General features: G+C 46.8%; 1 protein-coding gene and 1 non-coding gene across 2 annotated transcripts; both read left to right on the forward strand.

Annotated features, from left to right (window-relative positions):
* Nucleotides 1-350: 350 nt before the first annotated feature.
* On the forward strand, nucleotides 351-24804 carry RAB12 (RAB12, member RAS oncogene family). Its single transcript, XM_065890151.1, has 6 exons — nucleotides 351-837; nucleotides 12931-12991; nucleotides 19983-20121; nucleotides 21862-21951; nucleotides 22564-22668; nucleotides 23604-24804. The coding sequence occupies exons 1-6, from the start codon at nucleotides 351-353 to the stop codon at nucleotides 23715-23717; spliced, it is 996 nt and encodes a 331-aa protein (XP_065746223.1). The 3' UTR covers nucleotides 23718-24804.
* Nucleotides 14262-14334, forward strand: TRNAR-UCU (transfer RNA arginine (anticodon UCU)). Its single transcript has one exon. It is a non-coding gene; the product is annotated as a tRNA-Arg (tRNA).
* Nucleotides 24805-26727: the final 1923 nt, after the last annotated feature.

Consider the following 26727-nt stretch of genomic DNA (forward strand, 5'->3'; position numbering starts at 1 on the left):
CGAGTTTGTGGCAGTGATTTGGGGAATATCTCAGAGTTCAACAGGTTAGGGGGGAGACGGCTAACACACTGGCCTGGTGTTTGGGGGCTGCGCTCAATGACGGCAGGGACAGGAGGAGGGAAAAAGGAAAGGGGGGATGGAGATGGAGGAGAAGGGAAGGTGAAAGCCGCAGAAATAAAGGGTAGGCAAGAGAGGGCAGTGGAGGCAGGCAGAGCAGAGGGGGCGAGAACACGGGGGAGGCGCGCGGGCGGGCGGTCCTCCCGCCGGCAGGGGGCGCGCTCCCGGCAGCCCCGCGCCCCGCCCCCCCTCCCCGCCAGCCGCGCCTGCGCCGTCGCTCCGCCTCGCCCGGGATGCTGCTGCCGCTGCTGCGGAGTAGCTGCTTCCCTTCCTCTTCCCCCGGCGGTGGCGGCGGCGGCGGCGGCGGAGCGGACACGGGCGCGGGGGGCCGGCCGGCGGCACAGCTGCAGCGCGGAGCCCGTGGGCCGCCGGGGCCTCTTGAGCGCGCGCTCGCCCAGCCCGGGGCCGACCCGCGGCGCGCGGCGGAGGCCGAGGGAGCGCCGGAGCCCGGGGCGCGCGGCGGGCGGCGGGCCGCGCGGGGGCCGCATGCGTGCATGGATCCAGGCGCCGCGCTGCAGAGGCGGCCCGCGGGCGGCGGCGGCCTGGGCGCGGGCTCCCCGGCGCTGTCGGGCGGCCAGTCCCGGCGGAGGAAGCAGCCCCCCAGGCCGGCCGACTTCAAGCTGCAGGTCATCATCATCGGCTCCCGCGGCGTGGGCAAGACCAGCCTGATGGAGCGCTTTACCGACGACACCTTCTGCGAGGCCTGCAAGTCCACCGTGGGTAAGGCTGGCCGGCCGGGCCGTGCATGCGGGGTCGGCCCCGGGGAGCCCCTGCCACCTCTGCCTCGCGCCGGGTGGAGACCCCCGTCTCCACGCAGAGTCGTCCTGCGCCCCCGCCCTGCGCCGTCACAAGGCCGGGTGTTGCGCGGGGCCCGTCCAGCCCGGAGCTTCTCTCCCCGGAAACCCCCCGCTCACCCGATACCAGGAAAAAGGTGGTGACAGGTGGGGGGCAGGTGGGCAGCGTGGTGGACTCGAGCTGTGCCCTGGCTAGATGGCCAGAGTGCGTCATGTCTGGTGAATTTTGATGCCCTAACTTTGCCGTCCTAGGAGTAGGGGTATTTCCACTGTCAACCCGGCTTATTTTCTAATTTTGAACTCACTTTTATGTTGCGCTGAAATAATGACGTCTTAAATTCCCTGTGGAGGATCTCCGGTGAATATTCAAACTAACGCTACACTAAGTTTCTTCTTTTAACTGTAAATGCGGGGCAGAAGGACTTCAGCTGTGTTTGTCCGTGACCTCAAATAACCCCCCAGGGGCTCCAAAAGTGGGGAGGAGGCCTCCGGCACCGCCAGGTGCGTGAAGTATAGCGAAGTAACTACAGGACCAACCGGGTCAGGAAGTATCGTGTCCTCAGGATGTAAAATTGAAACTGCAGGGAAGTTTTCTGATGAAGTCACATGGACAGGCCTTGGCGTTGAGGTCTGTCAGGTCGCAGTCGGTAACAGCTGCCTCTATGGAAAACCCCTTAAAGGCTGTCAAAGGTAGGGGAACCCCGCAGATGAGATAGTTCTTCCAAAGGAAGATCAGATCAATCCCTCTCTATTACGTTCAGTAATAGGGAGGGATTCCCCTAGGGGAGGTCCAAGAAACAGTGAATAAATGGTATGTAAATATGAAACTCAGAATTTAAAGTATCATTCCAAACACTTGTACAAATATTTAGTGTTGTAACCAGTGGTAGTTCCAAGGTGATACAATTTGGGGATAAACTGGCTTTAAGTTGTCATGTAACAAAACACTACTACATTTCAAATGTCTTATTGGAAGACTAACCTCCCAGTTTTTGTATTGTCCTTTTGTTTTGTTTGTGAGAATGTGTTTCCCTTCATGCTTTTTTTTATAATAGATCATTTTGGACATATTTGTGCTCTCTGTACCCTGTGTGTTTTTAAGATCTTGGCCTTGGAGTCATGACATTAAAGTTCAGTAGCGTACCTTAGACCTGGTTCAGACATCCAATCTTGGATCATATAAAGTACAGGGAGTTATTAAACCATCCAACGAGGGTTTATACTGTTATTTTAGTATCTGGCATAAGTGAAACAGAACTAAAAGCAATTCAGAATTATACATCTTTTATGGCTCCACGCTTAAAAATATGTGAAAATGAAGCGTAACATAGCTGTACTAGGCGAAGAGAAACTAGCACAGGAATAATGGGTGGATAACAGGGCTTGGGTGGCTGGAGAGCAAGATGGGGGATGAGCACAGGTGTGCTTAGAACTGGGCAGAGGAGAGGTGAGGAGGGGTTTTTTAAGCCGGGGCCGTAGTGGGCCAACACCCGCACAGTCTGGGAAGTCATCATTAGGGGACATCGGGAATGATGTCCCAGGCCATGGAGTGTGCACCTTCTCCTGTAGCAGCAGGAGTCATAAAGGCCTCTGGGTACAGCCCTGGCAGGGTTGCATCAGATATTTGGGAATCGGGAAGAAACCGGGAGGCGAGGGGACCAGGCAGTCGGTTTTTCTGTCCCCTTAACAAACAAGCATAAATGCACACGCCTCCCCACACCACTGCTGTTGTGGGGCTCCCTGTGAACTTGGACTTTGTCTTGGTCATGTTTGTTTCCTCCATATGTAGCCTGTAGTACTCGGCTTGATAAGTGTTTATTAGTTGTGGGAAGTTCAGAGAAAGATGCTAACTTCTGGTCTGACCCAGAGTGTGAGAACACTTTAAGAAAGTTAACCCCCCTTCAGTCTCTGCCTGTGAGCTGCTTTTCCCTTCCACTTACCAGATCACTTACTGAGCACCTACTGTGTGCTGGTGCTGTGCTACCCACGGGGGCTTGAGTGAAGAGGACAAAGTCTCTGTCCAGATGTGGCTCAGAGCCGTGGGGCTCGGGATGCCCCAGGGTGATGAGGGCAATGTAGAGATGGGTACAGGCTGGGGAGCGTGGAGGAAGCCCCCCCAGTCGGGGTGGGATGAGAGCTGAAGGGGGAGGCTTCCTCTGCACTGGAATGCTGTAGAGATGAAGTTCATTCGCCACGTTCCTTTAGAAAAGCGCATTTAAATGTGGCGCTGGGTGTGCTGTACAGTTGGGGTTGCCTCACCTGAATGCCTCCCGCAGGTGGCTTGTAGGGTCCTTCTGAGGCCAGTTGTTGAGTTTTGTGTCCACGGAGCACAGTCAGCTCTGCAGATTCTGCTCCGCGGGGCCCCTTGCCCTCACCCTGTATGGCTGGCAGAGTCTGGAAAAGACCATGCACCCCGCAGCCCGGCACAGGTGCTGACCCAGGAGGGTCGCTCCAGTAATGGCTTAGCCAACCTCAGGCTGGAAGCACGCATCTCCAGTGAGTCAGACCCACTGGACTTTCTGTAAAAGATCGTAGCAGATATCCTGAGGAATTTGAGGTAATAAACCTATTTTGTAAAGTTACAAATGAACAAAATGATTTTTTTGTTGTTGTATTATTAATCAAATCAAAAGTTGATTTGGTTTTCAAGACACACAGAACTCACCAGGGTATGAAACTGAAAAGACTGTTTTTAATAATTGACGTATTGGGACTTCCCTGGTGGCACAGTGGTTAAGAATCCGCCTGCCAAGGCAGGGGACATGGGTTCGAGCCCTGGTCCGGGAAGATCCCACATGCCGCAGAGCAGCTAAGCCCATGTGCCACAACTACTGAGCCTGCACTCTAGAGCCCGTGAGCCACAACTGCTGAGCCTGTGAGCCACAACTACTGAGCCCACATGCCACAACTACTGAAGCCCACAGCACCCTAGAGCCCATGCTCTGCAACAAGAGAAGCCACCGCAATGAGAAGCCCGCGCACCACAACAAAGAGTAGCCCCCGCTCACCACAACTAGAGAAAGCCTGTGTGTGCACGTCAACGAAGACCCAACGCAGCCATAAATAAATAGATAAATAGATAAATAAATAAATAATTGGTCTCTTTAATGGAAATTGTCTAGGTGGAGTATTACTTTCAAATGGATTTTGTGTTCGTGGAATTGAGTTACTTGGTCTGATATGGCTGGCATGGTTTGACAGGGGCTTTAAAAGCCTCAGGAACAGCTTTTTGAAGTTTTAAAAATGGAAAAATAGTTGACTAGAAATTCACAAGTCTCTAAAAAAAAAAAGCTCATAAAATTATGTATCTGTCAACCTTTGTTTTTCAACTATTGGAAGCTAACTGTTAAGCTTGTTTGGATCGAAATATTTTTATCAGGCAGCACCCTGCCTCCACCCACCCAGCAGCATTAAATTTCTAGAAAAACATTCTAGAAAACCTGGGCTCTTGATATAAGCTTTGCCATAAACTAGTTTGTGACTTTGGATAAGTAATTTATTGTCTTTGCATGTAAAAGTTTACGGCCAATTAGTGGTAGCTACATTTCTTGAGCATGTACTGTGTACCAGCAAGAGTATACTCTTTCTAAACCTCACAACAATCCTGAAAGTTTCCCCATTTTACAGATGAGGAAGCAGAGTCCCAGAGGGTAGACAATTCATCCACAGTGGCCCAGCGGTCAGCAAGCGGTCAGGGCCAGGGCTGCAAGTGAGTTCCTTTTGTATGTCTGTTCCTTAGCTTACTTTGAGATTTAAATTCACTTTATTCTGAAAATTTAGATGGCTCAGAATCAGACACCATGAAACCCTTTCCTACCTGCCTAATTTAGTCCCCCTGAGAGCCCTGTGAAGGTAGTGATGTCATCAATCTGTGATATCATTGACATTGACTTTCTTTAACTATGCCCCTATCATTTGTCACTTTCCTCTGGATATTAAATACTGCTCTGAAAATTGCATTTCTTACCTAAATATTCAATTATTCAAATATCTTAAGCCTTTTACGTATTTATTAAAATATATTTAAATAGAGGAAAAGGAGGAGTAAGACAGTTTGGACCAGAATTCTCATTTCCTGGGCAGTAAAGTTTCTTTCAAAGTGCCGGAGGCCAACATAGGATTGCCATTTCTTTTACTTTGCCATGTAAGGACATTTTTTAACAATCCACTACCACCAACTTTAAAAAAAAAAGACTTAATATGAGGTAGACCAAAAAAATTAGGAAAGACAGAATATCAGAATTTAAAAGTTCTTTTGAATTCAGTTTGAGAACCTCACTACTCTGTCTTCTTTTTTCTCATTTTGCCTCCATGTATTAAACTTCACAGGCTGGCCCCTGAGAGTAAGTGGTCTTAGAGGGTTGATAGCACTTGCTGGAAGCGCTGTTCCCACTCAGTCACGTGCCGTGGTCTCTGTTCTCAGTGCACACCTCTTCGGGTCCCATGTGCACTCGGGAAGCCTGTTCCCAGAGCGGGGAAACGTCGTGGTGCAGGTGACTGGTTCATCAGGGCCAGCAGTAGAGCCGGAAGCAGAATCGAGAGGTCTAAGGAACAGGTGGATGTAAATCCCGTGCAGGACTGGCTGTCTGTGGATTGGCCTTGAATGTTATGGGACGAAAGGGATGAGATGCAGGCCATCAGGGTCTGGTCCGCTTTGCCTGCAAGCAGTGGAGCTGCTGTCAAGGGAAATCAACTGCTTGTACTTTATTCTGGAAATTTAGGTCACAGATTTTTGTTCAGAAACCCAGAATGATCGTTTCATACTGGATTAAAATGATAAGCTGTGTGTTTTGTGTTGCTTTTCTGTGATTGTGTACAGTCTTTTCAGCCATAGCTGAGCTGCCCCGAGTGTTTCACTCAAAGAGGGAGTTAGGGAGAGTCGTCCGAATTCCCACTCTGAAGCCCAGACTCTGAAGCTCTCAGTGTCAGCCCCTCCCCTGCCGGGATGATGTAACAAGATGACTCAGGGAGAAGGGAGTGGAAGAGGAACGGTCAGTTTCTATGCCAGCATATGCTGTGCAGTGTGTGATTTGGCTTATTTAATGCACCCAGGGCACGCTGATAGGCTTGTGCAGAGCGCATTTGTGGAAATAAAGTAGCTGTCTTTCAAAATAAGTGTGGAAAGTTGGTGATCCCGGTTGTTGAGGTTGAATAAAAATCTGTTTAAAGACCTGGCTTATGTGCCTTCAGCCTTTCTTTCAGTGTCGTGCACTCACACTGCAGAAGAAAGTTCTGCTTATGCTCGATGATGGGGATCCAGATTCTTCAGGATTGCCTGTCCTGCAGCTGTGGGCTCTGCGGAACCATCGGCCGAGGGTCTGTGGACTAGCTTTAGAAGGCAGCCTGGGTTCCTTCGAGAGCTGATAGGGCCAAATTATTTTCCAGCCTTGCATGCCAGAAAGATCGTTCTTGTGAAGCATTTGCTTGAATTTGTAAAGAAAGCATAGTTTTGTACACTAGTCAGCAGGTCTTTCGTGAGAGGCTGCTTGTACTTCTGTAAGACTCCATTCTGCAGGCCATTTCATGGTGCAGGAAGCTCACCTGCTCACCTGGCTTATCCTTTTCAGAAGGGGAAGTGAGTCCTGAAGAGGGCCGTGAAAAAAAAATGTTAGGGAGGATGTAAAAAGCTACACTTTAACAGAGGAGGAAGGGGATTCTTCTCCTTTTGTCCTTTAGTTGCACAGCTTTGATATTCAGAAAGGATTTGGAAAGCCAGAACTATAAGCCTAAAATAGTGCCCTTAATTGGATGGGATTTTTTTTTTTTTTTTAACCCTTGAACTTTAAAACCAGAAAATACAACACAGGCTTAACAGAACATTGTATGCCGCAGGAAACCTTTTCCCCCCAAATCTGACAGCCTCCTCTATTTGGTGTCTAGTGCTGACCTAAGGCCTTCTTAGTTTACAAAACCAAACCACAACTTGCAGACCCACCTCCGGCAAGCTGGTGATGGGAGTTGCCCGGGAACGCAAGTCTCCTCGTTGTTCCAGCGTAATGTAATGCAGAAGCTAGGCCTGCGAGACAATCACGCACCCGCAACCAAAGTTTCACTTTTGTTTTTTCATTTAAGACGCTGGACTGTCTCCTTGGCCACTCCTGTCATTCTCGAAGCTCCCGGCAGGGGGTGGGGGTGAGAGGGAGGAAGAGTGTGGGCTTGGGGGGTGGGCAGACAGTCCTGGATTTAAGTCCCAGCTCTACTCACAAGCTGTCCCTGTCTTTAGGCAGCACCTTAACTTCAGTTTCCTCCTTCATGAAAAGAAAATATAGAACTCACACTCTTCCTCTCTGGTGCTACAGGAACGAAATAGCTTATGTACCTGGACCAGAAAAGGCAACTATAGATGTTCCCTTATCCTCCTAAATTATACTACAGATGCAAAAACTCTGCAACACTCCAAAATATAATTGTTATCCTTTAAAGCTGCATACTGAAATACATACAAATACTGCATGAAGTGTCAAAATGTCAGCACGGGACCTGGGTAAAGTAGAAAGGCCCTTTGAATTTCCCGGCATATTTTATGGGCCCATCTGATCAGTGGTAAACTTAGTATTTAACAAGTGAAGAAAATGTTACTGATCTGCCATTTGATCATATGGGGGTTTTTTCTTTTCCAGATCTTCCTCCCCCATCGACATTCTCTTCCTCTGGTGACCAGGAGGTTGAAATGACTCCCTGCTTTTCAGCCGGGGTCTGTGTGCAGCCAGAGGGTAGAGCCAGGCCTGCTCGTTTGGGAGCAGTCTGAGCCGGCCAGTCCCTCACTCTTGCTTTTTTATATATTTCCCTAGCAACGCAGAATTCCTTTTTTGACGTTAAAAACATGTTTACAGCTCCCTCCCGGTAGTTGCCTCCATTCTTGCCTTCAGGTGAGGCTGTGCAGAGATCTGGGAGGCGCCAGACTGCCTGGGTTCAAATCTGTGCTCTCACACTTACCCGCCTGTTGACCTTGGGCAAGGTACCAGCTGCCCGAGCTTCAGTGTTTCATGTGTAGAATGGGGACAATGACAGTATCTACCTGTAAAATCATCAAGAAGATCCCTGCAATGAGTGACTGTACGCAGTAAACCCGAGAGACATTGTTCTTTGTCTGCAAGGGGAGCACATCCTTGCCCATGAAACTTTCATGACAACGAACACGTACCCCCTCTGGAGTGCGTGACCTCAGACTCCCCTCTCCTTGCCGGATGAAGTTCATGTGTGTCCATGTCTGTTCCAGCCAAGTGCACGGCCATCTCCTGCGTGTGTCCGGGTCAGGGATGGTGGGTGGTCTTTGCTGAGGTGCAGGCTATCCAGTCTGGACTGAGAGGGGCAGGTCTTGTTAGACTCGGGGTGGACATTTAATATCCTCAGACCTGAGAGCATTTTTTAATGACACGCAGTCATTTAAACTATTTTAATAGTACCTGCTTCTGAGATGCTCAAAGTATTTTACAGTTACAGTAACTTAGTTTCCGTTTCGTTGAATTCTCATAACTCGGCTTAGGTAGGAAAAGCCCCCCATAATATTAAACGGTAAGGTTTCACAGGTTCGGGGGCCTCCTGGGGTCAGTACTACAGGAAGGTGGTCTGCGTTGCCTGCCCTTTATCGGGCGCTCTCCCCGAAAGGCGGTGGTCAGGCAGAAGCCTGGCCTCATGTTCAAGAGAGGGTTTCCTAACGTTAAATTTGCCTCTATCTGTGTGACCTTGACACATTTCCTAGTTTATTTTCTCACTGTCAACTCAATGGAAATGCTGGGAATCCTCTCCATCAGTAGTCCAGGATTGGGTGACACCGTCAAGGATAGATGTCCTTGGAAGAAAAGCCAGTGTGTGCACCTAAGATAGTTATTATAAATTGGCAGTAACATCGTAACCACTGCTTGAATTGAGACCTATTTCAGAGTCTGTGAAATCATCCATGTTAAGTAAACTAGAATCGTCGTCTGGTGCCAACTGCAGGTCCTCGTTGTTGGGGGCGGGTGTGCGAGTGGAGGAGGGACGCTCAGCTGTCATGGCAGGCATGGGCCGCCGTGTTATTTTTGCTTTTATTTTGCTTCTTGCTGGAAGGGAATGTGAAGAAAGAAGCTTCTGTTTATTTTTGCTATTTTCATTTTTGTAACTTTTTATGCCCCAGCGAAACGTAACACAGTAATTTTTTTTGGTAAATGTTTTGCCTTCAAGGGAACTTAGAAATCTAATCAGCACCAAGTGCAACCATTCTTTATGCTCTTGCTGAGATTTATGAAAGATAAATGCACAGCTGACAGCGCAAGGGTAAACTTTGTTCTTTAACAGCCCTTTAACAGTGACTCTGGGCCATTTGCAGATTTCCACGCATCTGACTTTTATGTTAACAACCTTTGGTTGTGGGCAGTGTTACAATTTTGAATCTAGGCTCTGCCCCTCAACTGGCAGAAGTGATAATGACTTTCAATCAAATGACCTTGGCCTCGCTGAGTATAGTAGTGCCTGGCTCGCTGGGCTCTGAAGGAGCCCACATGCTGCATGTCAGGCACAGGGGGTCTGACAGATGCCCACTCTCATTGTTATTAAAGGAAATTAAGATCAAGCCGACTTGAATAGAATACAAAGCTACACCCATTGACAGAGGGATTACAGCCCTGTGACCTGTGTCCTTTCTGATCAAAATATTTTTAGGAAGACTTCATACATTGGTTAAGCTTAAAGAAGGGTAGGCCCCTGTCACGTGGCAGGACATTCACTTAGTGGACCATTTCCTGTCTATGTGACTGAGTAAACTGATACCGTAATAATCCACTGGGAGGGGCGCGTGTAGGGAGAGGATCTGGACGTATTAAGACTGACCATCCTCTCAGGTTTTACCATCAGTAACAGGAATTGTAGGAGAAATGAAATGCTCCATTTCCAGGGTGATGTGTGTGAGCTAGGCACCCTGAATTCCACCACTCTGTCCACCAGGCACACTCAGGACAGAACATCCGCCCTTCCTTCCTACAGTTTAAGTGTGTGTGCGTGTTTGTTTCCTCATCAGTCCTCAATTTCCTCATTTCCAAGAAGAGTCAGCATTTCTCCTTACTCACGCAGCATTTGATGGAGAAGAGGGGCAGGTTTCCATTCACCAGGTTTACTGGGTCGCTGTGGTGGGCCAGGCAGTGTTCTAGGCTCCAGGGAGCCAAAGGTGAGTGTGCTCAGAAGGCACCTGTTCCTGTCACATGGGGGAGACCCACGGAGCCACGGGTCAGGGCTGGAGGGGGCAGAACTGGTAACATGGATGAGGAACGTGGGTAAGGCATGGGGCCGTCGGGAGGCTCAGATGGGAAGCACCTAGGACCGAAAAGGTTCCAGGGCAGAAAGGGAGGGTCTCCAAGAGAGAAGGGCAGAGGAAGGCAGTTTGCCAAGTGCCTGGGATGTTGATTTCGGTCTGGATGACTCAGCTCTTTAGGGGCAGGACTGTCTCTACCACCTGGTGGAGTGTTAGGCTGGCTGCTTCCCGTTGCTTAAGACGCTATAGGAGGGGACTTTCCTGGCAGTCCAGTGGTTAAGACTCCTCACTTCCAACACAGGGGGCAGGGGCTCGATCCCTGGTCGGAATGGACATGCCACGTGGTGCAGCCAAAAAAAAAAAAAAAAATTTGACACTATAGGAAACTTCGTTTTCAACAGAAGTTGCCACTTTTTTTTTGTCCCTTATTTTTTATAAACATTGGTCCTGGGCAGCCCTGCTCAGTCAGGAGTTTCTGTGTTGACTTTTCCCAAAACTAATCCCCTATTTGAGGCTATTGGTGACTTGTTACCTTTTGTTAAGGATCATTTATAATTTCTATGACGTGTAAATGTTAAAAATAGACAGCACTGAGAGATATTTTTGACTTGATGTAAAAAGGCTTTTATAAAATGTGTAGTTGTATACTGTAAGGATTTGTTTCTAAGCTATAAATGGAGTAAGTTTCCAATCATTACCAGCTACTTAGTGGCTGTTAGATATGGTAAAGGAAATTTCATTTAAGAGAAGGGGTTATTTCAATGATCTGTTTTCTTTGGTGGAATTTTAGATTTAGCCACTGCGTATTTTTCTGTCGTTGTTAGTGGTCATTAACCTACTCACTAAAACTAGGTAGTTTTGGCTAAACAGATTCTTAATCCTATTCGCTGTTCGTTCATCTTTGCTATGTTCTCCTATTGAAATTAGTAGTGTATTTATAATCACATGGTGATAACGTTACCACTTATTCCTGATTTTGACTGTTAATGCCCTTTCCTTTTAGTTTTACTCATTAAACTTTGTGGTTACAAAATAGTGCAGGACTGCTAAAGTGGGAAGGTTGTTCAAGTCGGTTGAAAAAAAAAGTCTGACATGTTCAGGCTCAGAACGGTTCTTAGCAGAGAAAACAGCCTAATCAAAACAGAAGTTGTTTGTGCTGGCTGTTTCAAGGGATTCTTGTAGTTGACGTGAAGCAGAGCTCACAAAAGAAGTGTCATCGGCCAGTTCTCTTCAATAAAATGTAGCTGGCGCTGCAGCAAGTCTTAACAAGTTGCAGCTCCCTTAAGTAAAATTTAAAAAAAAAAAAAGGAACTAGAAACAAAAGTAAAACAGAATAGTAGTCATGGCAGAATATGAATTTGATTTGTAAATTGCTATCACAGAGTAACATGGTGAGGCCCTAATTTTATGCTAATATCAGGAAGAAAGGGTTTTGTCTGTGCTGTGCCTTTTTAAAATCAGAACGTAGCATATAGGTCCAGGCTGGTTTCTAGGCTTGTAGAATATCGCGTTAGGCTCTGCTCTTACCTTGTGGTTGAGTCATGAAGGATTCTGCTTGGTCTCTATTTGAGGATGTGGGTCGTGTACAGACATGCTTCCTGTTTCAAGGCTGTCTGAGAGTCAGTTGACTCGGAAAAGCAAAGCTTTTCCAGAACTGCAAGTGAAATTGGCTTAACCACCGTTTTCTGTGACCTTTGAAATCAGGGCAGGTGCAAGAGATTAAGAACCAAGATGCAGTAGCCTATTCTCCAGCTGTGACATTTTATATTCCTGCCACTTTTCTTTGTTGTACAGACCCTGGTCCCACCCAGGGTTGTAAACATGTCTTTTGGTTGCACTGATGTCTGCAGTGTGTTACTAATTATAAAAGTCAGCCACATGCCTTGGGCTTCACCTCAAGAACGTCATGTGACTTTGAAGAGCTGCATCACTGCCCCACCCCCCAGCCCCGCCCTGCCCCGGTAGAGACCCGGCAGCACCGGGACCCTGGATCCATGAAGCAGTCACGATATAGTTCCTGTAGAGATTATGTTTCCAGTTCCCAAATTTAGCTGGCATCCTTTTGGTTTATTTTTTCTTAACTGTGAAAATAGTGTAAAAAATATTGTTTTGAAATCTTGAAGTTTTCTATAAGTGAGAAGTATATAAGGTAACATATACTTGGTTTAAATTTGGTTTAAAAAATTATCTGAAGCTTTAAGGGCTGAACTGGAAATGGGTGATGATTCATGATGGTTTACTTGTTACCGTTAAAGTAAATAAAAATTGAAATTAAGTTGTATGAGTAAATTTTTAAAAAATAATTCCTCTTCCACACTATTGACAATATAATAAAGTCACTTTTGTGAATGCTAAAAAATTTAATACAATAATTTCTAAATTCAGACTAAGGCTGTTTGAAATCAAGACTGAGTTTCCAGTGTAACATGTAAGAATTTTCCCTGAGATAGCATGCTTATAACACCATTCATTTGTTCATGTAATGATTAGTTGTAATTTTTAAATGGTTTTTATGCTACATCTCTAGTAGTCATAAACTCTATTATGAATAGCAATGCTGCATCTCAAGTTCAGGGTAAAACCAAACATACCTTGGCTCTTCAGTTGTGCCGGGAAGCACAGAGTGATGGTCGTTACACATACTGGCAAACTTCTGCTCTCTCCTTTTAGGATTTAGTGTGATCAGGTTTTTTTTTTTGGTTTTTCTGATAATGGCATAAAAACGTACAAGCAGTATTATTTTTCTGACGAATTGCATTGTTTTTGCTTCATCTTCGTCTGTTTTATTTACAGGTGTTGACTTTAAAATCAAAACCGTAGAGCTAAGAGGAAAGAAAATTAGGTTACAAATCTGGTAAGTGGGCATCTACACCCAGTCCTGCCACGTGTGTTTACCAGTCCACATGCTTGTCTAATACAATTAACCGTTCAAGCTGGTCTGTCGCTCCTATGTCTCCGCTCCTTTGCTCACATTCAAGTGGAATGAACGGACCTTCCTTCAGGGGAGAGTTCACTTGTCAAGGGAGAGTTCAGGAAAGAGTCCACTTGTCTCAGATCCCATTTGCACATAGGAGTTGTGGGGAGAAGAATGTGACTTCTATGGCAACTACTTTGGAGCCTTTAGTCTCTAGTTTCACATCATTTGACAAAACCGTCATCACTAAAACGATGGCTCCGCTGCTCGTCTGCATGTTTTTAACATTGCTTTGCGAGCATTCAGAGAAAGGCCAGTGTGTTCCTCCCCAGAGTTGCGCTGTATCCTGGCAAGTCCCCCACAGGCTGTGTCCCTGGTGGCACCGCGTGGTGGCCACCGTGGGACACGCATGCCCTTCCAGCTCCATTGCCAGAGCCATGTGCCCTGAGGCCCTCCGTGCCCCATCGAGGGGAGCCCAGAGAGACTGGGCTCCCTGCACGTCAGGAGCGTGTGAGAGACGAAACCAGCCATGTGTGGGCCGCTCAGCACTCGGCCACCGCAGGGACCCCCGGAGCCCCTCTGGAGGAGGGCCCGGGGGTGGCGGCAGTGGGAGCGGCCCTGCCGGGGGTGTCCCAACCCAAGTCGCCCTTGCTGTTAACACGGTCGCACGGCAGCATCTCAGCCACTAACTCCTCCCGCAGGTAGACCTCAGCTCTGAGTGTTTGTCCGCCGTGTGTGTGTTGCTTTCATCCGCGTTCATTGCTGCCACGTCGGTGGCTCCATCGTCACCTAACGCTTGCGTGTTAGTGCCATGCCTCATCCTCACCCGTGTCCCTGTCCGGGGCGCCACTGCCCCCGAACCAGCAGAGGAGCTCGCCAGCCGTCAGGTAATGTCTGCATTGGTGACTGCTGACTGTTTAACCCACTTGAAGGATTGGGGTGGGGAAGTGTTGCTTTTCTGTTTCGTGTTTTTGTTTTTCGTATTTTTGTTTGGGGCTTGACTATGAGACGTTTATGGTCTTGCCTAAATACTTGGTAATAGAAAATGGGTATTTCTTACTCTGTTAGCCCATGATTGAAGAAGGCATCAGGCTGTGTGTGTGCATTGCTGCCCAGGTTTTGAATTCTGGAAATAGCAGCAGAGTACCTTTCACGTGAGCCGCTGTTTCTAACTGTACACTCTTTAAGGTAAAGACAGTCTTTAGGGACTTCCCTGGTGGTCCAGTGGTTAAGACTCTGCGCTTCTACTGCAGGGGGCACAGGTTCAATCCCTGGTCAGGGAGCTAGGACCCCACAGGCCACATGGCGTGGCCAAATTAAAAAAAAAAAACACGGTCTTTAAAAGGATTCTCGGAGGCTTCCCTGGTGGCGCAGTGGTTGAGAATCTGCCTGCCAACGCAGGGGACACGGGTTCGATCCCTGGTCCAGGAGGATCCCACATGGCATGGAGCAACTAAGCCCGTGCGCCACAACTACTGAGCCCACGCACCATAACTACTGAAGCCCACGTGCCTAGAGCCGGTGCTCTGCAGCAAGAGAAGCCCGCACACCGCAACCAAGAGCAGCCCCTGCTTGCCGCAACTAGAGAAAGCCCGTGCGCAGCAACGAAGACCCAACACAGCCAAAAATAAATAAAAATAAAAATAAATAAATTTATTTTTTTTAAAAAAAGGATTCTAGGGGTGTGTCCACCTCTGTACCTGGCACCTGTGAAGGTTGCCTCACAAAGGAGACACAGGTGTTGTGAGAACGTTTGTGACGCACAGTGGGTGACAGCAGTGTCCCAATGATGACACTGTCACCTGTCCAAAGGGGCACGTCCTAGGTGGTGTGTTAATACTTGGGTTCCGTCTCAGGCAGGAGTAATCTGATTTACAGAGGCATTTACGTCCAGGTGTCCTGTGCCCTGGAACTCTGCTCACTACAGGCCTTCTGTGCCGGTGACATTGGATCCTTCTGGAATCCAGCTGCCTTCCTTTGAATCTGAACTAAGAGGGCCCAACCTTGTGAATCCCGCTCTGGGGGGTAGAGTGTGAGCGTGCAGCTATGGGAGATGCACGCACGCCCCGACACCATGGCTCTCTGGGATGTGAAAGCCGCCTCCAGGTCACTCCTCTGCTGCTCCTCACCCTTCGCACTTCATTCCCGGAATTTTTAAAACTGCACAATGTTGGTGGAAAATATAACTGAGGGAGGGGCCGTCAGATTCATTGAATTTTTTTTTTTTTTTTTTTTTTTGCGGTACGCGGGCCTCTCACTGTTGCGGCCTCTCCCGTTGCGGAGCACAGGCTCCGGACGCGCAGGCTCAGCGGCCATGGCTCACGGGCCCAGCCGCTCCGCGGCATGTGGGATCTTCCCGGACCGGGACACAAACCCGTGTCCCCTGCATCGGCAGGCGGACTCTCAACCACTGCGCTACCAGGGAAACCCGCCATTGAATTTTTTGAGAGGTTGATTGCCGGTTTTCTACAGGGAGTGTCCCAGGGATTCAGTGAGGAAGTAGAGCTTGTCTTTTCCAGAGGGGTTTTCACCAGTGAATAATGTACCTGCTGACGCCAGCTACCTGCTAGTCCCTTAATACTTGAAATAGGATTCTTATCTGAAATAGGATTTTTACCTTCTGGAGTATATTATTTAAGGAAGGAAAAACCTTCTTTGCATCACTGTGATCCCGTAGGTAGGAAGGAAGCACTGGAGTCGCGGCCCAGCCGGTAAAGGGACGCGGGGCTTCTTTCCTCCCTGGGAGCTGTCCTCAAGCTGTGGCTGTTGTGACCTGCTGTGTCCCGGGTGTGCTGTCATCACTTTACTCTGTCCCGGTCGAGGGCGTAGGGGGAGCCGATGTGTTGGAAAGAGCTCTTCGAAGACCCTGTGCTCTGACCTAGACTCAATCCATGGAAGCTTCACTCTGGCTGGTTTTCACAAGGAGGTTGTGTTAGTAGACATGCATTTTTTCTTGATGATTTCTGGATATAGCCAATCTAAGAAAGTATTATTTACTACAGATTCCTAAAGGTTTAAGGTACCAAAAGCTGCAGATGTCATTGTCGTATTTTTAGGTCACACTTTATGTCATTGCCACATTTTTTAAGTCCCTTGATTATCTGTGGTTAGGAAAAGGACCATTTTCCCATCTCTGCTTGAAGCGTTTCCAAGTGTGTGTATATAGAACTTGGCGTAAGTATAGCTAAAATAAGATGTCGACCAGAATGTAGTTTCATGAATTTATATCCACATGCTGTCTGGAAATTATTCACAGGGACTTAGGTCTGTTGTGTTGAGATGGACTTGAAGCTGAGAACTTAGCCTCCCGCCTTTAGGCAAACACAGAACTATGACGCTTCCTATGAAGGCCCCTTGTTCTGTCCAGTGCTCACTGGCAGGGAATTTGGTCTTCACCAGCGTTCTTACATCGACATCAAGTTTGTTTCCTTTCATTCTCTGCTTGAAGAGGTAGAACGCTTCATACACTGACCTTGGTTCCTACAAATTAAGAATCGTGTCATTTAAACTGATGTATTAAATTTTTTAAATGACAGTCTTTGAATTTTCAAAACAGGGTTGTATTACCCAACTGTGGAAACAGGATAGCAGAAAGTTTTCAATTTGCACCAAAAGCAGAGAGAGAAATAATAATGAGATCACAGGCCACCGGTAATAAATGATGATTTGGCTGACAGTAATAAGCTGTAAATCTGTAAGAATCAGCTCTCGGTCATTACAGTGAAAATTCAGGTTCATTGAGATAAAGATGGGAAATACTAGGATTCTGCATCTTCATAGGTAGTTAAACCATGATCCGGGCACTGGTATCGTGTTATCATCTAGCTGTGTGAAAAGTGGAGAGCAGTGTGGAATTTTTGTGGTACTGGCTCAGCGTAGGTATTTAATATACACTTAACTTTTGCAACCCAGACATTTTGGAAATGTGGAATAGAGTCTCAAGGGAAGACGCTTTTCTGCCTCAAGCAATGAGAACCAGGCACAAAGAGACGGAGTCAAAGGAATGGCCTTAATGTCTCCTCTCTAGGGTCTTGTGAGCCGGCCTTATTTGGACTTATTTGTGTTACAGGTCGCCTCAGAGTTTGCCTCTCGAGGTCTCCACCCTCTTTCTGTGTGTCTGACTTAAAGCGGAGAGAGTCAGCTAACTTCACAATGTTTCTAAGGTCCCTGCGTGTGCTACTCATGTAGCGGGTTTTTGAAACTGTATCAAAAATGTCCGTTACTATCTTGATTCCTTGATTGTTGGGTTTTTATTAGAACTTCTAGGGATCTGCTGTCCCATGTGTGCCTGTAGGTAACAGTGCTGTATTGTACACTCAAAAAAGTCTGCCTCCAGAGGGCAGATCTCATGTTAAGTGTTCTTACCACAATACAATCAAAATAATTTTTCAAAAACTTGTATTATTTCTAATTTCTCTGTTCTTGAGCCCCCAATTTCTGATCCTGATTCAGTGAATATGTATAGAAACGAATGTGAAATTGATTTAAGCTAAAAGTCAGCTTAAAACTACTTAACATAAAGATTCACGAAAGTCCGTAATTCCCAAAATGCTCAGTGAAGACCTTGTATCTGATTGCTGTTTGAATCTGTGGTGCAGCTATCATGTGCTAACCACAGATTTCAGAAGAGAAAAATGTGTGTTATTTTTGCTTTTTTTTTTTTGCAATACGCGGGCCTCTCACTGTTGTGGCCCCTCCCGTTGCGGAGCACAGGCTCCGGACGCGCAGGCTCAGCGGCCATGGCTCACGGGCCCAGCTGCTCCGCGGCATGCGGGATCTTCCCGGACCGGGGCACGAACCCGTGTCCCCTGCATCGGCAGGCAGACTCTCAACCACTGCGCCACCAGGGAAGCCCTATTTTTGCTTTTTAAAGAAATGAGTGAGAAATGTTTTATCAAATCCCAACTTGAACAAGCCAGCACTTGTGATAGGAAGAGAAACCACGGTCTGAAAGATTTCACTCTTTTTTGGTTTGAAAGTATTAATTATGCCCCTAAATGTCTAGGATCCTGGAAATAAAATTGTTCAATGATTCCTTATACAAATGAATGGTATCTAAATCGATTCCTTCTCACCTGATTTGAAGGTGCATTTTTGTGTCTCTAAGTTGGTTTTAGGAATCTTGAAGAATTCAGTCCCCATCATTTTCAGTGTTCCAATTTTGGGGCAGTTCTGGGTCAAAAAATAAAGTTCAGGGGACTTCCCTGGCGGTCCAGTGGTTAAGACCTCGCCTTCCAGTGCAGGGGGTGAGGGTTCAATCCCTGGTGGAGGAGCTAAGACCCCACATGCCTCGCAGCCAAAAAACCAAAACAAAAAACAGAAGCAATATTGTAACCAATTCAATAAAGACTTTAAAAATGGTCCACATCAGGGGCTTCCCTGGTGGAGCAGTGGTTGAGAGTCCGCCTGCCGATGCAGCGGACATGGGTTCGTGCCCCGGTCCGGGAAGATCCCACATGCCACAGAGCGGCTGGGCCCGTGAGCCGTGGCCGCTGAGCCTGCGTGTCCGGAGCCTGTGTTCCGCAGCGGGGGAGGCCACAACAGTGAGAGGCCCGCGTACCGCAAAAAAAAAAAAAAAGGTCCACATCAAAAAAAAAATCTTAAAAAACAATAAAGTTTGTTTTGCCTTGAAGTGACATCCACTTTCTGCATTTTACCCATGTAACCTTTTGTTCAACACCTGTGGATCGAGGGCCCACAGTGGGCCAGGCACCCACTGGACGCTGGTGGACAAAACAGACCGGCCTCAGGTCCTGGGCCTTCCAGCCAAGGGCACAGGGCAGTCTTACAGCCTCTGGAGCAAAGCAAGTGGCCTTGTTTTACGTGAAAATGAATTTGCCAGCGAGCTTCGTTGTTTGTTTGGGCATAATGACATATCCCTAAGCGGAGCTAATTTGGTGGCAAGTCTAGTCCGATCAAAGCTGTAAGTTACAGCACCTTTGCCATATGTGTTTTAGGGAGACAGCCCCACAAGTTTCACCCCATCCGATGCGTTGGGAAGAGGTGTCACACCGTCTCCCCATTTCAGAAGCTCACATGCTGTCCTATGAGAGGCTGTGGGCACCTTGCAGGGGAGAACCCCGTTTTCTGTGTACCGCACCGCCCCTTCGCTTCCTCTGCCACGAGCCACCCGTGTCACGTGGCCCTGGGAGTATGCCGTGAGTTAGGGCTCTTCAGGAAAAACTAAATTATAGGTGGTCTTTAAAGACAGTCTGTAGATTGTCTTTAATTATAGATTGTCTACAACTATAGATTGTAACTAAAGATTGTTTTCCTGATCAGAAGGCCTGCTCTTTTGAGCCTCGTTTGTAAATTTGTGATGATTCTCAAGCAGTTTCTTGGCTTCTTAGGTTTAGAAAATGGGTTTCAGCCAGCTTCTGTGCACTATTAGCGTGCGTATATCTTCGTGTGGAAACGGACAACTTTTCCTGGAGAGGAAATAAAGCTTTAGATTTCAGGGTAGCAGTCGGAGAGTGGTGAGCTTGGTGGTTTGCAAAGCTATTTGGTACCTCTTCTCCCTTTGCCTTTGACCGCTACTCTGGAGGGATTAAGAAGATAACAAGACCAATTCTGTAACGTTTTTCATTAGTGGGGACTCCATCAGCAAAATCAGATATTCACCATCGAGTTCAGTTAAAAGAGTTCTAGGCTTAAATCTTTTCAGTTATCATCCATGCATCTTGTCATTGTTGATAACCACCTAGTTTATGGTGTGTTATAATTTCTACCATTTTACACGGCCTTTGCTTCTCTTCAGAATCTTGGTTTGAAAGAAATTGGGGGTTCCTTGTGATTTTGTTCGGATGTACTTAGCTCAGAAAAGCTACCCCCACTAAGACTGAATATGCAGAGATGTGTGAGGAGTTACTCGCAATTGGGCTGAGGCTCTCCCTGTTGTTGTTCAGAACTAATTTTTGCTGCTGTTTCTTAGGGACACAGCAGGTCAGGAGAGATTCAACAGCATTACCTCAGCTTATTACAGAAGTGCCAAGGGGATCATATTAGTATATGATATCACAAAGAAGGAGACATTTGATGATTTGCCCAAATGGATGAAGATGATTGATAAGGTACGTGTTGCATCTCTCTCTCAGATGGGAACTCTTTGCTTGCAGGTGTTAATCATTACAAAAGGAAGAAGGGAAACATTTATGGAGCATGTTTTTCCATCCTGAATGTCATTTAATCCAGATGACAGCGTTCAGAGTAGGTACATAGCCCTGCATCATAGATGAGGCAGAGAAGAACTAACATGTCTCCAGGATCCCCTTATAAATAATAGAGCCAGGATTTTTATTCTGGTACCTGGGCTGTGTGACTTCGAAGCCCAGACATGCTCATTGCACACTGTCCAGCTGCATCCGTGGAATCAGATTCAGGACTCCTTGTTTCTGCAGAAAGTTCACTTGGACGCGCACTTTGTGAGTGTCCACAGAGTGACAGCCTCCCAGGGACAGCCGTCTCCACTGTGCCCTTGGGAGATGCCAAGGGCCTTGGTCACCACGGGACCTCTGCCCTCAAATGAGAGATGGCCTTCACCTCCTCACTTTGAACTAAAGAAGAGTTTATCCTTTGGACCACACTTGACTATATAGAGACAACCCAAGTCTGTATGAATAATGTAATCTGTGGGTTCCCCTCCGAGAAACGGGGACCCAAAATACACATGTAGACGACACAGCCACTGAGGGTGAGATGTGGTCAACAGTGGCCACACTTTGAGAGTTTTTTTCCCCCTTATTCAGTAATTTGATGTTTAGTTCCTTTGTATAACAAGCACACTTAGTATATTATAAATTGGATTTTGTTTACATATTGTATTAAACCCATCTGTTAGATGATGTTGGAGAATGTTCCTTTGTGTAACAAGCACATTTAGTATATTATAAATTGGATTTTGTTTACAAATTGTATTAAACCCATCTGTTAGATGATGTTGGAGAATGTTCCTTTGCAGGTCTTACTAAGCACATTTTCAACGTGTGCCTCCTTAGAGTGTGTTAGGGACCAGGGTTGCCAGGGTTAGGGAGATGTCGGGACCCAGGGCGGGTCTGGGCTCTGGGATGGCGAGTCTCCGGATGTGATGTCCTCCCCTGCTGAAGCCGTGGAGTGTGCTCCTGAGGACCTCAGACAGGGGCGCCCTCGCTGCCAGCTGACAGCACGGAACCGAGGGATGGAGTTAAAACCGAAGGCAGTGGCCTCCGTGTTAGGGGCTGCTGTTTTTTTAAAACTTAGAAATGGAGCTTAACTTTTCCTCATTCTAAAATTAATGATACCTTGCCATTATAGAAAATTTAGAAAACCAAGAAGAGCACAAACGTAAATTTAAAAACTCTTTAGTTCTGTCATCCAGAAAAACTAGATTGGGTCCCTGCTCCATTTAGTTTTACACCTGCTTATTTAACTAACTATTGTCACAGGGGCCTTCCTGCGTCAGCTTAATGTTTTTCCGAAGCTTTTGTTTTGTTTTGTTTATGGCTTCATTCTTTTGTGTACTTTATTTCATTCTTCACCTGCTTTGTGGGAGTTTTACGTTTTTTTCAACTAAGTGTAAAACTTTGCCTATATTTTGAGTCATTTCCCTAGGATAGATTCTTAGGAATCATGGTCAAGGGTTGAGAACATTGTGCTCTGTCAGGCCTGTGACCACATTGCTGTGAGCCCGGCAGGAGCCCTGCCCGGGACAGAGTAGATGCTCAGAGATCCTGAAGCAGGTGGTTGGAAGGGTGAGACGTGTTGCCTTGGTTGATGTTTCCCGTCGCGTGTGATGTGCCTGTCTTTGAAATGCAGCTGCTTTTACAATCCCACAGTACGCTTCAGAAGACGCAGAGCTTCTTTTAGTTGGAAATAAGTTGGACTGTGAAACTGACAGAGAAATCAGCAGACAGCAAGGTGAAAAGGTGAGGAAAGGGGGGCAGAGAGGGGGTCTCAGCACCCACGCCCTGTACAGTGAGCACTCTGTGTGCTTTCCCTTTTAATAAATGACTTTATAATTATTTCATAATTTTAAAAAAGTAATCGCTCAGTTGCATCCTTCTTATTCATTTGCTCTTGTTAACTTCCTGCTCCTTTAAATTCATTTTGAAATGGAGGGGAGAAAAACACATTAGTGTATCCTGCATTATTTAGTATCTCACCTGACATCTTATACAGAGAAATATTCTTTTAAACCATATAATTGCTTTTGTGGTTTTTCTCTCACTCTGACCTTCCGTGGAGAAACTGTGATATTCATGTTTTAAATGTCAGATACACTACAGTTTAGAAACTTGGGCACGTAGTTTGACTTGGCGTCACCTTGCAGATTTTGTTTTGTTGTTTTCTTATCATGTAGGAAATTGGCTACACTTGTGAACTTTACATTTGAGGGTAAACAGGACTTTCCAGGCCTTTCGTCCCAGCCCTTCCCTGAAAGCCGAAGCCCCAGAGCTGTCCGTCCCCCGTCACAGGCCCCGTGCTTGTACGTTAGATTGTGTTGCATCCCCGCAGAGAAAAATAATTTGTCTTCTTAGTTTGCACAGCAGATAACTGGGATGCGGTTCTGTGAAGCGAGTGCCAAGGATAACTTCAACGTGGACGAAATATTCCTGAAGCTTGTCGATGACATCCTGAAAAAGGTAAAAAGAGAGAATCGTACATCGTGAAAGCGTTTCATCTGAAACCTGTTCATTGCTTCCTTTGCTGTGTTTTGGTTGGGAAACTTTTACGTAGAAGGGGAAGCACGGGGGTCATCGTCAGGCTGAAGACCAAGGGGGCGAGGACCCGGCCCAAGGAGCCAGCTCGCTGCCGTGACAGCCTCTCCCCACGTCCCTAGTGCCACGTTCCCGTCCTCGCTCAGCCTCACACGTGGTCTGGGGAGCGGGTGTGACCGCGGGCCGTGTTATTTGACTTTTGCTCCTCTCTCGGAGTTTTCCTACAAAGGACTAAGTTAGATACAGACAGTGGAGGTCTTGCCCCGCCTTGGGGCCCTGCTGTCCGGACGGGGCCTGAGGCCATCCCGGGGCCTTTTGTGGCGCCAGGTGGCAGGAAGATGGCTTCACTGGACAGCAGCACTTTGTTCAGGCATCTTTGGACTTGCATCCAAAGATTTCTTAGTGAGATCTTTAAGTGTATTTGTATTACTGTTACACATAATCGACTCTGTCCAAACGTAATTCAGAAGCTTCTAATACAATGGCTGTCTGTACAATTACCAGGAGAAGGTGCTTATTTCTTTAGTAACGGTATAACCCCGGAGAACACAGAACTGTTTTTTTCCTTTTTTGGCACGTTAAGTTTCCATTATACTGGACTGTGAAAATAAATGTTTATGAGGTCCATCGGCTCTCTTCTGCCATAGGGTATGAAATAGGCTACACAGCGCTTGTGCGATGGTTGAAGCTCCCTGAACCTGGTTCTTAGGTTTTGGCTTAATGTTTTCATGCCTGATTAAATTCTGATGATTGAAGAGTTGTCTATACAAAATACTTTGGTCTTCTGTAATGGTACGACTTGTAGTCTTTACGTATACATTGTTGGGTTAAAATGTACTTGTCTTTTGCTTTATCCTCAGATGCCTCTGGACATGCTGAGGAACGAGCTGTCCAATAGCATCCTCTCCTTACAACCAGAGCCTGAGATCCCACCAGAACTGCCTCCACCCAGACCACACGTCCGATGCTGTTGATTCGCTACTTTGGAGACAAAGTGGGAGCGATTCCTGGAGAGGGGAAAGTTTCCATTCTGCACTACAATCGTTTTGACCATTTCCTTTCGCACTTTGTAATCCAAGTCAGAGCTATACACTAACTTGTAAATACGCAGATATGCAATCCTGGGTAAGTTTTGGTTATAAACGACATATTTCCCTCCAAATTGTTATATTTCATGCATTATCCCGGTGCCTAGTGTATGTACACTGGGAAACGTAGTACTTCTAATACGAAGAACAGGAGAAATGAGAGCTATAATGTTTCTTGAAATAAATCATTGTCCTTGTTAATTATATTATGAGGACAGAGATATTCTGATAAGAAGAAAGAACGTGGTGCTTTGCTTACTGTTTTAAAGAAAATTTGCAAAACTAAAGACTTTTGGGGGAGGGGGGAAGCGATCTTGAATGCTTTTTCTTTATCTACATTTCTCCCAGCCGTAGCATCTTTGAAGTGTTGGAGTGTTTCCCACAAAGCGAGCCCATCCATAGCCATCTTGAAGGTTATTTATTCACATTACGTATTACTGATAGAATATGACTAGTTAGAAGGTAGTTCGGTCCCGAGGCCCGAATCTCTCTGGTTTCCTGATGGACATACCCTGTGCTTTTAAGAACTACAAAGATTCAATAAAGAAATGTTTTTGAAACTATAGAAGATTTAAAAAGAACACTGCTGTCCTAAACAAATCTTGTTTAAAGGCGTTTTAAAGAGATACATTTTACTATATCAAAGAACGTACATGTATTTGCCTAAACATTCTATATACCTTTGTAATGATAAAACTTCTCCCCTTGATGGTGAAGCTTATTCCTATTAAGCCTAGACTGTGTTCTTTTTTCCCCCCCCCCCGCCCCGGTCTGATAATGAATTTGTGAACTCTGTCTTTGGTATATCTTTTCTCAAACTGCACTGTTTGTTTAGTCAAGGTAAATAAGTCATTATGTATTTGAATAACTTGGCGTGTCTTGAGTGTTGTGATATGAGAAGCATTGTGGTCTTTCTACACTAATGAAATGCAAATAAAATTTTGTATTTATGAATGACAGTTGAGTTGCCACACTTATTTGTGCAGTTACAAATTACGTATTTGACAATATTCTTGTCCACAAAACTCCACATCTTAATCTTTTGAGTGTCTTCGATAAGAAAAATGCAGCCTCGTCCTCCAGGGAAAACATTTTGATAGTTTCTCAAGAGTTTTAAGCATAGAACTACAATACCACCCAGCAATTCCACTCCTGGGTCTGCATCCCAAAACATCAAAAGCTGGGGCACAAACAGATGCTATACACTAATGTTCACAACTTGATTTGCAGTAGCCAAAAAGTGGAAGCAACCCAAGTGTCCATCAGCAGGGGATGGATTCTGACACAGGCTGCAGCATGGATGGACCTTGAGGACGTCATGCTGAGTGAAATGAGCCAGTCACACGAGGGGCCTAGACTAGTCCAATCCATAGACACAGCCCTGGTGGGTGCCAGGGGCTGGGGGGAGAGAGGAATGAGGAGTTACTGTTTAGTGGACACGGAGTCTGAGTGCAGGATGATAAAACTTTCTGGAGGTGGATGGTGGTGATAGTTGCACGACGGTGTGCGTGTACTTCATGCCACAGGGCTGCACACTTGAAATGGTTAAATATATGTCTGTTTACAGATAGTGTCCTCAAGAGAACGTTCTGTTTAATGTCTCTGCCTTCTACCGTCCAACAACCAGTCATGGATCGTGCCGACCGTTTACCTGTTGTCTCACCTCCACAACGGCCCTCCTGTGCTCTGCCCTGTGATGCCAGGGCCCCAGCTCTGAAGGACACCTGCCGACACCCCTGCTCTTCCCGTTAGACCTGCTGCTGGGAGGAACTCGGGGGGGGGGGGGGGGGGGATGGGAGGAGAGGGGAAGGGACTTGCCATTTCCCTCCCCCACCTCTTTTCCCCTGCAGAGACAGCTGACCTTCAGCTCCAGCTCCCGGCGGACCCTCAGCTGAGCCTGGCTGCACCCACCAGAGAGGCCAGGGCCGTGGCGCCGCTGCACTGCTCCTTGCCAAGTCTTCCTTTTTCTACCTCCTGGATCCTTGAGGTGCTGTTTCAAGTTGGTAGGTGGTTTTATTTAACGCTTTAAAGTTTTGACTATTAAAACTGAGGGGTGGGACTTGCCTGGTGGTCCAGTGGTTAGGACTCCACGCGTGCGCCGCAGGGGATTCAATCCCTGGTTGGGGAACTAAGATCCCTCATGCCACTGAGTGCAAACAAAAAAAAAAAAAAACTGAGGGATGAATATTAGTTGAGGACGCAACGAAACAAGAGATTCGTCTTGCTTGTCTCAAACTGTAAAACTACCTAAACTTAGTTGGTGGGTATTTTCCTCCCACAAATGACTTGCGTTACCAGGGAGAGAGAAAGTACTTATCTTACAGATTATTTATTGCCTTGAAGTTGTAAGTAGGCCACAGACTGCAGCTAAGGGTGGGTCAGGACATGATATACGGGCTAGTATTTATGCTACAATACCGTGGTGAACAAAGGTGAAGTTTATCGCATGGTTGCTGTAAAGCCAGGCCCTGTGCTTGGAGCTGTAGGGACATGACAGAGACCATAGACAGACCCTGCCCATAAGGATAAATTCATCAGGTGCAACAGATGGACCCCTAACAGGAGTGAGTGCAGGGCAGAGCTTCCATCATGAAAGGACGGGTGCAGAGTCTGGGAAGCGGAGGAGGAGAAGCACGGCCGGTGCGGGGAGAAGGGGTGGAGGGAGGTCGGGGTGCTCTTCCTGGGCCTTCAGGAATGAGTAGGCTACTGACCGGTGGCTAGAGGGATGGTGTATTCACAAGCTGTTGATTTGAAACCAAAAGGACCCTCTGGAAAAAGCAGACCTCATAGTAAAGCATGCACTGCTATCCCCATGGTTTATAGCTTCCTGAACACTTGGCCGCTCCTTGGAAATGTTCGATTAAGGCTGTTCTCGTGGTAGAGACAAGGCAGTGAC

This window comes from Phocoena phocoena, chromosome 13, assembly GCF_963924675.1.
Source record: "Phocoena phocoena chromosome 13, mPhoPho1.1, whole genome shotgun sequence".
In the NCBI taxonomy this organism is placed as follows: domain Eukaryota; kingdom Metazoa; phylum Chordata; class Mammalia; order Artiodactyla; family Phocoenidae; genus Phocoena; species Phocoena phocoena.

What these genes read in the sequence shown, in the direction of transcription:
- RAB12 (XM_065890151.1), top strand. Translation starts at nt 351, where the DNA reads ATGCTGCTGCCGCTGCTGCGGAGTAGCTGCTTCCCTTCCTCTTCCCCC. An exon ending in GGCCTGCAAGTCCACCGTGG is followed by an intron (nt 838 to 12,930) that starts GTAAGGCTGGCC and finishes TTTTATTTACAG; the next exon opens with GTGTTGACTTTAAAATCAAA. An exon ending in GCAGACAGCAAGGTGAAAAG is followed by an intron (nt 21,952 to 22,563) that starts GTGAGGAAAGGG and finishes TTGTCTTCTTAG; the next exon opens with TTTGCACAGCAGATAACTGG.